The 13,039-nt window shown below is 37.7% G+C and overlaps 1 protein-coding gene across 5 annotated transcripts in view; it reads right to left on the reverse strand.

The window, feature by feature from the left end:
- The window catches only part of LOC127880245 (uncharacterized), a 189,004-nt gene that overhangs the window by 139,629 nt on the left and 36,336 nt on the right, over nt 1–13,039 (reverse strand). For all 5 annotated transcript variants that reach the window (XM_052427555.1, XM_052427558.1, XM_052427556.1 and 2 more), the window contains exon 5: nt 3,124–3,310. In XM_052427555.1, coding sequence (XP_052283515.1) covers nt 3,124–3,310 — 187 coding nt within the window. The remainder of the gene's footprint in view (nt 1–3,123; nt 3,311–13,039) is intronic.

Raw genomic sequence — 13,039 nt, forward strand, 5'->3', positions numbered from 1 at the left:
AGTTCACATATGGAATGCCTTCACTGTCATATAATACCAAAACTTGTGATATTACGTCAATCTGACTGTGCATGAATGCATGTAACCATTATATATATGCATAATCACAATATATAAATACATAATTTGAATATATACAGATAAAGCATTAATATATAAAGATATAATTTTCTTATATATAGATAAAATGTAAAAATATACAGATACGAATGTATTATACACAGATAATCTTCCATTGTATAAAGGCATTACTTCTTTATATGAAGGCAAAATATCTTTATATGAACATAAATCGTTATGTAATAATAATAACAAATATTTTCTCATTATATATAGGTATAACTTGTTTATATAAAGGCAAAATACCTTGATATAAACATAAATTGTAATTATATAAACACATATCATCTTTATATGCAGATAAAATTTGAAAAATACGTTAATTTTTTTTATTAATTTATGTAAATATGTAATCTCAACACGTAAAGATAAATTTATAGTACAGAAACATTTTAATGTTTTGTATGATCCTAAATAGTTGTTTTATTAAGATCATTACGCTATTACATAAATCCATATTAAGTTAAGATGCTGATGAACATCGAAATAAATTACATTAATACAAAATTTCGTAAGGAATATATATATAATCTTAATGAATTAAAGATCACATTAAATATACGAAGCTTTTATTACACACAGGAAAAAATTTGTTTTGCATCATTTCACAACAATGGATATGGATTTGATACTTGAGTGACTTGGAGTGGAAGAAGGAGTGATACGGCGCTTCAGACAGGAGAAGATAACACCGAACATCATTTAAAATGTCACTGTACGACTTTAATTGCTTGGGTGTAAATGACAAAACAACTATCATGAAATTGCGTGTTGAATGTGTTTGTTATCGGAGTAATCCATGGTAACATAATACATGTTCTAATTTATGTTCATATAAAGATATTTTGCCTTTCATATAAAGAAGTAATGCCTTTATATAATGGAAGATTATATATCTATATATAAGAAAATTATATATTTATATATTACCGCTTTATCTGTATATATTCAAAATATGTATGTATATATTGTTATTATGCATATATATAATGGTTACAGGCATTCATGTAAAGACCTTTTGCCTTCATATAAAGAAGTAATGCCTTTATATAATGGAAGATAATCTGTATATAATACATTCGTATCTGTATATTTTTACATTTTATCTATATATAAGAAAATTATATCTTTATATATTAATGCTTCATAAGTATATATTTGAATTATGTATTTATATATTGTGATTATGCATATATATAATGGTTGCAGACATTCATGCACAGTCAGATTGACATAATATCACAAGTTTTAGTATTATAAGACAGTGAAGGCATTCCATATTCACAAGTAAACAAGGGCTATTTGTAAAACATGCATGCCCCCCATATGGGCTGTCAGTTGTACCTTTGTTTTCACTGTGACCTTGATCTTGACCTAGTGACCTGGAAATCAATAGGGGTCATCTGCCAGTCATGATCAATGTACCTATGAAGTTTCATGATCCTAGGCCTAATTATTCTTGAGTTATCATCAGGAAACCATTTTACTGTTTCGACTCACTGTGACCTTGACCTTTAACCTAGTGACCTGAAAATTAATAGGGGTCATCTGCCAGTCATGACCAATGTGCCTATGAAGTTTCATGATCCTAGGTGTAAGCATTCTTGAGTCATCATCCGGAAACCATTTAACTATTTTGAGTCACTGCGACCTTGACCTTTAACCTAGTGACCTGAATCTGCCAGTCTTGATCAATGAACCTATGAAGTTTCATGATCCTAGGCCTAAGCATTCTTGAGTTATCATCCGGAAACCATTTAACTGTTTCGAGTCACTGTGACCTTGACCTTTGACCTAGTGACCTGAAAATCAATAGGGGTCATCTGCCTGTCATGATCAATCTACCTATGAAGTTTCATGATCCTAGGCCTTAGCGTTCTTGAGTTATCATCCGGAAACCATCTGGTGGACGGACCGACCGACAGACGGACCGACCAACATGTGGAAAAAATATACCCCTCCTCTTCGAACGGGGGCATACAAATAACATAGACACTAAAAACTGTCTGTATCAACTCTAAAACATATATATATATGAGCCAGGCTCTGTAAAAAGGGGGTTTAATGCATGTGCGTAAACTGCCGTCCCAGATTAACTTGATTTTTGCTAAGAAGAGACTTTCTTTAAATGAAAAATATCATAAAAGCGGAAAGTGTCCTCCCTGATAAGACTGTGTGGTCGACAAAAGCTAATCTGGGACACTTTTAAGCACAAGCATTCAACCCCCTTGTCACAGATCATGGCCCAATTATATATATCAACATGAATATCAGTCCGACAGTTCCCAAAATACATATCCTGAATGTGTATCAGTAAAACAATTTAACAGGACTGCTTGGAATAACTCCAACATCATGTCATCTTGGAAATTTCCAATAACCTAAATGCTCCACAAGAAGAGCCTTGAGACAAGTGTTGGTAGCAAAGAGTACTATTCACTTTTTCTCTCTAACTAATGGGTATTGAAAGAATTGTATAGGTGCTTGTCTGATGATCGTAATTCTGGTTTCTCTAATGTAAATTTTTATTTTTTATAGTTTAATGGCGCTTGTTAGAAAAATAAAAGAATTAAATATGAAACAAGAGCTGCGTTTGTGCAACACAATATCCCCAACTGCCCTTTGAAGCCACACAGCAGCTTTATCCCCATTGAAAACATCATGACCAAATTATTGTCCATTGATATTTGACAAAGTTAAAGGCCTGGGAAAGAGTCTGAAAGCATATTTGAAAAAAATCCGGAAGTGTTATTTTTAAGAAAATTCCTAAGTCCAAGGCCCTTAATTCTCCAAATCAAAAATCAATGGACCAGAACAAAACTCACACTTCTTCTGTAAATCATGAAGGTAGACTCAAAAAGCAGGCCTTGAAAAATATTCCAGAGCCACCCGCCCTGCAGGGTAGTGTTTTGTTAAGGCCTTACTGGAAAATGTCTCAATAAGTTTGGGTCAAGATCATTTCAATACGCCAGACTCGAGAGCGTCTCATTAGATATGACTTACTCAGATAGCAGCTCTGCCAGGCCACAGAAGCCATTGTCCAAGGCCACGTCTTTGGGCAGCTGTCCCTGGTGGTTGGGCAGCGTGAGTAGCGTCTCGCTGCCTGCCTTCCGCAGGAAGAAGTGGGCCACCTTTGTTAGGCCCAGGCGGGCGGCAAAGTGAAGCAGAGACTCGCGCGGGCTTGGATGATCTGCAACAGAAATTATTGTGTGTTTTGTTAAGCTTTCATCACATTTAACTGTGTTTTATTCACATGTCAGCAGTCACATAACGTGCTAACACTATTTCTTGGTAAGCCTAGCTCTCCAAAGCGGTTTACCAGCACTAAGTGCACATACTTATGCCAGTGTCTGTAAACTGCCCAACTTTAAAAACTAGAAAGCAAAACAAATTGCCAAAGATAAAAATCCATGACCAATACTCACATTGCAGCGCATGGGCGATAAATCACAAACCCTAGATTGACTGTCCTATTCTCTACAAACTTAGTCTTAGCTTTCATAACTTAGCCTAAGCTTATTTAATTCAGCCTTAGCTCTACCAACTCAGCCTATACACAGCAAACTGAGCCTAAGCTCTACCAACTGAGCCTAACTGCAACAATCTGAGCCCAAGTTTTACCAACTGCACCCAACAGTACTAATAAAGGCTTAACTCAACAAACTGAGCATGAGCTCTACCAACTGAGCCTAAGCTCTATCAATTGAGCAAAAGCTCTATCAACTGAGCTAAAGCTCTATCAATTGAGCCAAAGCTCTATCCACTGAGCCAAAGCTCTACCAACTGAACCAAAGCGCTATAAACTGAGCCAAAGCTCTATCAACTGGGTCAAAGCTCTATCAACTGAGCCAAAGCGCTACCAACTGAGCTAAAGCTCACTCAACTGAGCCAAAGCTCTATTAACTCAGCTTAAGCTCTATCAACTAAGCCAAACCTCTAACAACTCAATTAAATTGTGTATGAATGCAGCATTTTTTTTTAGGAAATCCAAACCAAGTACATATGCTATCTCACAATAAAATATTTATTATCTGTCCAGAAACGGTTTCTTTATATTTTATTGCAAAACAATCATGGTTTATGACACATTATGACACTGAACTGACATACACTACGTCTAGCGCAATTTCTGCCATCCACAACGCATCACCGTGATTCAGCCCACAGTGGACAATTACTATCTCACCACGATACACCGTTGAACACGTTGATTTCGCGGTGGCGAATTGCGGTGTCAGTCTTTGCGTTATCGGGAAATTGATCTCACAGTGGACCACCACGGTCTAGGTGGTTCGCGGTGAAATACATGTGCAACAACAACAACATTATACAAATGTACGGTCTGCAATATTGAAATGTACATGTTCATTCACATTGCATATCATATAATGTTGTTTTTTTTTACTTTGTATGTGCATGTATTACATGCACTTCATAATAAAATCACAGAATGTTCAACTCTTTTCTCTCGTGTTTGCCCTCTTTACAGAATCATTGACATGTCTTACATCGAGCGTGAGTATAGTTTGCGTTTCATGCTTCAGGTTTTGTTATCCCCCGCCAGAGAAGAAGGGATATTGTTTTGGCGTTGTCCGTCCGGCTGTCCGTCCGTCCGGCACTTTTGTGTCCGGAGCCATATCTTGAAAGTGCTTTGGCGGATTTCATTGAAACTTTGTATGAGTATATATATGCATAAGAGGATGATGCACGCCAAATGGCATTGTACACCATCTGTTAAAAACAGAGTTATGGCCCTTTGTATCTTGAAAAAATGCTATTTACTATAGGCACTTTTGTGTCCGGAGCCATATCTTGGAAGTGCTTTGGGGGATTTCATTGAAACCTGGTATGAGTATAAATATGCATAAGAGGATGATGCACGCCAAATGGCATTGTACACCATCTGTTAAAAACAGAGTTATGGCCCTTTTTATCTTGAAAAAATGCTTTTTACTATAGGCACTTTTGTGTCCGGAGCCATATCTTGGAAGTGCTTTGGCGGATTTCATTGAAACTTCGTATGAGTATTTATATGCATAAAAGGATGATTCACGCCAAATGGCATTGTACACCATCTGTTAAAACCAGAGTTATGGCCCTTTGTATCTTGAAAAAATGCTTTTACTTTAGGCACTTTAGTGTCCGGAGCCATATCTTGGAAGTGCTTTGGCGGATTTAATTGAAACTTGGTATGAGTATATATCCCCCGCCAGAGGCGGAGGGATATTGTTTTGGCATTGTCGGGCTGACCGTCCGTCACTTTTGTGTCCGGAGCCATATCTTGGAAGTGCTTTGGCAGATTTCATTGAAACTTCGTATGAGTATATATATGGACGCCAAATGGCGTTGTACACCATCTGTAAATAATTAACCATAAAAACATTTCCAGGTTTGTCATGGCAGATGTTGTGTTCACTCTGCAACACTCTGAAAATTGAGTGTATATAAACATTGAATATTTTTGTGGAAAACGCACGACTTATTAATTCACCTAAATAAATTTTGAAGGCTCAAGAACCTTCCTCTGTTTTAGTTTTAAGTTATTGTCCTCCGTCCGTCCATCTGTCAGTATGTTCATCCGTCTGATTTGCACCCATCCTCAAACAAAGCATATGTTGCGGGGGATATCAATTCTACAAATTTGCTTGTTTCAATTGTTTCTGCATGAAGTTTCCCCTGTTGTTCTAAATTAAAGATTTGTTTTTTGTTAACCTTTTGAAAACCTTTGCTCGTTTGTGTACATATATAGCTCGCCAACAATTACATACAAACATGTTACATGTACATGAAATTTGATATCAGAAAATTTTTGTGATTTCCTGTTTCTTTTGTTACATGTATTGGATCGAATAAATGTACATGTACAAATTCAAGTCATCCGCAGTAAGTATTAAATTCCACGATATTTTAATATCATAGTCAAGCGAAAAGATCATTTGTCATGTTGATGAGTGACTATTTGTATACCTGTTCTTTGTTCAATAACAAGTTCATTTTGAAACATACACAGTATGTAAAACTAGAGCTTTGTCACAGACGTGACAAATACCCCCACATGCCGCATTGACACATAATATTTTGCATGTCGTCTTCACAAAAAACAGCGGACACCATGCTCAATTTTTAAAACGCACTAAGTGACACCTTGAACTAGTTTTTGACCCAGAAAGGCCCATGTTCTAACTTGGCCTTAAGATCATCTCCATAAAACTTCTGAACAAGTTTGGTGAAGATCGGATGTAAACTACTTGAATTAGAGAGCAGACACCATGCTGAATGTTAAAAAACACACAAAGTGACCCCGTGACCTAGTTTTAGGCCCGGAATGGCCCATGTTCAAACTTGTCCTTGAGATTAATTAGATAAAACTTGTGACCAAGTTTGGTGAGGATTGGATGAAAACTACTTGAATTAGAGAGCGGACAACATGGTGAGGCTTAAAACGCACTAAGATACCCCGTGACCTAGTTTTTGACCCGGCATGACCCATATTCAAATTTGACCTAGACATCATCTAGATACAACTTCTGACCAAGTTTGGTGAAGATTTGATGAAAACTACTTGAATTAGAGAGCGGACAACATTGTGATGTTTAAAACGCACTAAGTGACCCCGTGACCTTGTTTTGACCCGGCATGACCCATATTCAAACTTGCCCTAGACATAATCAAGATACAACTTCTGACCAATTTTGGTGAAGATTGGATAAAAACTACTTGAATTAGAGAGCGGACAACATGGTGAGGTTTAAAACACACTAAGTGACCTTGTGACCTAGTTTTTGACTCGGCATGGCCCATGTTCGAACTTGACCTACACATCATCTAGTTACAACTTCTGACCAAGTGTGGTGAAGATCGGATTTAAACTACTTGAAATAGAGAGCGGACACCATGCTCAATGTGTAAAACATACTAAGTGACCCTGTGACCTAGTTTTTGATCTGGCATGGCCCATGTTCGAACTTGGCCTTCAGATCTTCTAGATAAAACTTCTGACCAAGTTTAGTGAAAATGGAATGAAAACTACTTGAACAAGAGATGTGTTTGTCAGAAACACAAAGCCCCTAATGCGCCGCTTTGAATTATTTTTTTTACCTTTGACCTTGAAGGATGACCTTGACCTTTCACCACTCAAAATTTGCAGCTCCGTGAGATATACATGCATGCCAAATATCAAGTTGCTATGTTCAATATTGCAAAAGTTATGAAGAAGGTAAAAGTTTTGGTTAAAGTTTTTGAATTTGTTTTTTTGACCTTTGACCTTGAAGCATGACCTTGAACTTGACCTTTCACCACTCAAAATGTGCAGCTCCATGAGATACACATGCATGCCAAATATCAAGTTGCTATCTTCAATATTGTAAAAGTTATGACCAAGGTTAAAGTTTTGGTTAAAGTTTTGGGACACACACACACATACAATGACAGACAGGCCAAAAACAATATACCCCCGATCTTTCGATCCGGGGGCATAATTAGAGAAAGGACACTATGCTGAATGTTAAAAAACGCACTAAGTGACCCCGTGACCTAGCTTTTGACCGGGCAAGGCCCATGTTCGAACTTGGCCTAGACATCATCTAGATACAACTTCTGACCAAGTTTGGTGAAGATCGGATGAAAACTACTTGAATTAGAGAGCGGACACTCAATACAGACCGACAGACAGACCGACCGACCGACCGACCTACCGAACTACTTGAATTAGAGAGCGGACAACATGCTGAATGTTTAAAACGCACCAAGTGACCCCGTGACCTAGTTTTTGACCCGACAAGGCCGATATTCGAACTTGGCCTAGACATCATGTAGATACAACATCTGACCAAGTTTGGTGAAGATCGGATATAAACTACTTTGATTAGAGAGCGGACAACATGCTGAATGTTTAAAACGCACTTTGTGACCCTGTGACCTAGTTTTTGACCCGGCAAGGCCGATGTTGGAACTTGGCCTAGACATCATCTAGATACAACTTCTGACCAAGTTTGGTGACGATCGGATGAAAACTACTTGAATTAGAGAGCGGACACTCAATACGGACCGACCGACCTACCGACCGACAGACAAGTTCACACCTATATACCCCCCTAAACTTTGTTTGTGGGGGTATAATAATGTAAAACAAGATGGCCAAGATGGCCCTAGTTCGCTCACCTGAGAGGATTCGGTTCATTCAGCTTTACCAAACGTCAAACTTGACCTAAATATTGTCCAGACAAACATCCTGGTCAAGTTTCATCATTATTGAACCAAAACTCTGGCATATGGAGTGTTTTTGATTTTGTAAGATTTGACCTGGTGACATATATTTTGAGTTGACCCCCCTTACCAAACATCAAACTTTGCTAACAAAAATAAATATTATGACCAAGATTCATAAAATCTGAAACAAAATTGTGACCTCTAGAGTGTTTACAAGGATTTTGTATAATATAATGAAAATTTGGACAATCTAAGGGCAATAATTATGTGATATATATAAAACCAATCTTTGTACCAAGTTGTATGATGATTGGGCAAAAAATGTGATTTCTAGAGTGTTAAAAAGCTTTTTTTACTATGTAAATGTAAGAAAACTGCCCCCCCCCCCCCCTGGCAGCCATGTTATTTAACTGACCGAAACCATTTTCTAACTCAACTCTCAGATCAAGGAAACAAATGTTCTGACCAAATTCCATGAAAATTGGGCCAAAAATGTGACTTCTAGAGTGTTCACATGTTTCACTATATACATATAGAGAAAAATGCCCCAACCACTGGCAGCCATGTTTTTTCACCGATCTGGACCATTTTCGAACTCGTCCGAGATACAGTACAGCCAAAGCGGAACAAACGTATTTCGCGATCCGCGGCGGCAAGGCGAAACGAGTCGATGCCGCGTCAGTCATTGAAGCCGCGTCAGTATGCGGCGGCAAGTCGCATTTCGCCGCGAAACTTCGCATCTGTCCGCCGAGGCATGCCGCTATCCGCGACATGATGCCGAGTCGATGCGCATCATGAAATAAAAAATCTTTTTTAAAATTATTAGTTACATGTAGTTAACAAATTTTGAAAGAACAATTATAATAATAATTAAAATCATAATAAATTTATTGTGCGCGGATTGTATTAGCATATACATGTAAGCATGTTAATGTGTCTGGTCAATTAAGTTTGTTTCCCGCCCGTAGTGTATGTATTTCACACAAGGTCACGTAATTATGTTTTCGCACATACAAGTGGTCAAGGCTGCAGCATATGGTGGATTTATAAATTAATTGCATGTTGATTTTGCTATTAAATTTAAGATGAGAAAATTAGCAGTTTGAAGCCACATCAATATTCAAGACGGTGACGACGTATTTGTTGTTTTGTTAATTATCAGCTTATTAAAACTATTGTTTGAATATGCGCATATAAACACGTTTTAGTTTGTTCATATTATACAGTTAATATCGCTACTAATTACCCGATAATCCCGTATATTCCAGTTTAAAGCAAATGCTGGTAAATATTTACGATACACAAACATTCTCGATATTTCCTTAAGTATCAAATACATTTTGGCATTGGTTACTATTTATAGAGATGATGAAATAACGTCTAATCGGGGCGGGTTTTTTTCCACTGAACACGCGATTTACGCCTGACGTGATGTTCATGTATTTATACAACACAAAATACACCCAAACTTTCCAAACGACGTTCTACACGTCTGCATAATTTTCGCGCGCTTTTTATGAAACAAAGGATATTTTAGCACTGTTTATTTGACGCTAGAATTTATCAAAGGTCGCGTTAGCATTAAAATTCGGAAGTGTGTTTCGGATTACAAATTTAATAATGATAATGATAATCGAACGAAACATAAACAGTTGCGCGTAATTAATTCTACGCTACACATACATGTATGTACATGCAGGTGGATATCTTTTCACTCGATCCGCCGCGTACGTATGCGGCGGATTTACTCTGCGAAAGTTCGCGAGGTTAACACAGACTCGGCGTCGTTGCGCGGATCGATGCCGAGTGCCACGGCGATACGCCGCGTGAACACACGATTCGGCCGCCGCGTACTAATAATCTGGCCGTGGCGTAGCCGCGGATTATGTTTGTGCCGCGTTAGCTGTACTGTATCAATAAAACCAATGTTTTGACCAATTTTCATGATGATTGGGCAAAAAATTGTGACTTCTAGAGTATTTACAAGGTTTCTATATAGCCAAGTAAGGAAAACTGCCCCCCCTCCCCCGGCAGCCATGTTATTCAACTGACCGGAACCATTTTTAAACTCAACTCTCATATAGTCATATCAAGGAAACAAATGTTCTGACCAAATTTCATGCAAATTGGGCCAAAATTGTGACTTCTAAAGTGTTCACATGTTTTCACTATATACATATACAGAAAAATGCCCGCCCACTGGCGGCCATGTTTTTTCACCATTCTGGACCATTTTCGAACTCGTCCGAGATATCAATAAAACCAATGTTTTGACCAATTTTCCTGATGATTGGGCAAAAATTGTGACATCTAGAGTGTTTACAAGGTTTCTTTATAGCCAAATAAGGAAAACTGCCCCCCCCCCCGGCAGCCATGTTTTTTAACTGACCGGAACCATTTTCGAACTCAACACTCATATCAAGGAAACAAATGTTCTGACCAAATTTCATGAAAATTTGGCCAAAAATGTGACTGTTAGAGTGTTCACATGTTTTCACTATATACATAGGGAGAAAAATGCCCCGCCCACTGGCAGCGATGTTTTTTACCGACCAGGACCATTTTCGAACTCGTCCCAGATATCAATAAAACCAATGTTTTGACCAACTTTCATGATCATTGGGCAAAAATTGTGACTTCTAGAATGTTTAAAAGGTTTCTCTATAGCCAAATAAGGAAAACTGCTCCCCCCCCCCGGCAGCCATGTTATTCAACGAACCGGAACCATTTTCGAAATCAACTCTCATATCAAAGAAACAAATGTTCTGACCAAATTTCATGAAAATTGGGCCAAAAATGTGACTTCTAGAGTGTTCACATGTTTCACTATATACATATAGAGAAAAATGCCCAGCCCACTGGCAGCCATGTTTTTTCACCTATCTGGACCATTTTCGAACTCGTCCGAGAAATCAATAAAACCAATGTTTTGACAAACTTTCATGATGATTGGGCAAAAAATATGACTTCTAGAGTGTTTACAAGGTTTCTCTATAGCCAAATAAGGAAAACTGCCCCCACCCCCTGGCAGCCATGTTTTTTACCTGACCGGAACCATTTTGGAACTCAACTCTCATATCAAGGAAACAAATGTTCTGACCAAATTTCATGCAAATTGGGCCAAAAATGTGACTTCTAGAGTGTTCACATGTTTTCACTATATACATATAGAGAAAAATGCCCCGCCCACTGGCGGCCATGTTTTTTCACCGATCTGGACCATTTTCGAACTCGTCCGTGATATCAATTAAACCAATGTTTTCACCAACTTTCATGACGATTGGGCAAAAATTGTGACTTCTAGAGTGTTTACAAGGTTTCTCTATAGCCAAATAAGGAAAACTGTCCCGCCCACTGGCGGCCATGAGACCCCAGTAAACTTAACTGTTCTGAGTAGTTAGTGTACACTAGACTTGAAGTAAAACTGATCCAACACCTATAAGCCATGTTTTTTTACACACCACACTCATTTCAGCATTTAGTCAGGATATCATAACAAAACTTTTTTTTTAATATTCAATTTTTGAAATGTTCTTATCAAGTTTCATGATGAGTGAGCTACAAACTAGATTTCCAGAGCATTCACATGGTTTTTAATCACATTAAGAAAACTTCCCAGCCTCATGGTGGCAATGCTTATCAATGAACTGGAATCTTATCTTACATGGTCAGGAAATCATAAGAAAAAGTTCAGACTGACCAAGTTTCATGAAGATTGGGTAATAAATGTGGACTTACGAATGTTCACAAGCTTTCTCCCCAGTCAAAGACAAATGCCCACCCCCCAACAGGGTCTTGACATAGGATTTTATGCAACAAAACTGACCATAAGAGTTAATATTATCATATAAGTGTGACTTAGCCACTTAAATATATTTTTAATTGACACAGAATTATGCACTTTTGTTAATCAGTCATTGCATTGACGTTTTATTTATCAGAAAAGATTTGTCACACTTATTGTGACAGTGACCTTGACTTTTGACCTAGTGACCCCAATTTTATAAGTGGTCATCTACAGCCCAAGCCAATGCACATGTATAGTATGAAGCCAATCTGTCAATTTGTTGATGAGTTATTGATCGGAAACCATTTTCACACTTATTGTGACAATGACCTTGACCTTTGACATAGTGACACCAATTTCAATAGGGGTAAGCTATTGTCCAGACCAATGTGAATGTGAAGTATCAAGCCAATCAGTCGATTTATTGACAAGTTAGTGATAAGAAACGATTTTCATACTGTGACAATGACTTGACCTTCGAAGGGGGGGGGGGGGGGAATAAAACTAAACATAAGTTCTTGTTTTATTTTTACTCATAATTTTGATATTAATGTGAAGCATACATTAGACATTCTGATTGTGGTAATGACATTGGTTGTGGTCTTTTATTTCCAAAATTTCCAAAATGGTTCTTGTGAACTGCGCTTTTCTTAAATGAGATCTACATATCTTTTTACACCTAAATTTAGAAGTTGACATCTCTCATAGTTTTAAAGATATGTCCTGGACAAACAATAAGCATTACAAAAGGCAATAACATTAAAATATTGAACTGGGGACAAAAATTCCACCCGCTGACTCTTATTAACTCTGAGTTAAACCTTGAAAAGACTAGTCAATGTCTTAAAGCTGTTGTCCTACAGGAGAACTGAACAAATCTGATGTTAACTCTTTGCATGCTGGGAAATTTATCGTCTGCTCAAA

The sequence above is a fragment of the Dreissena polymorpha genome, chromosome 4 (assembly GCF_020536995.1).
Source record: "Dreissena polymorpha isolate Duluth1 chromosome 4, UMN_Dpol_1.0, whole genome shotgun sequence".
NCBI classification, from domain to species: Eukaryota; Metazoa; Mollusca; class Bivalvia; order Myida; family Dreissenidae; genus Dreissena; species Dreissena polymorpha.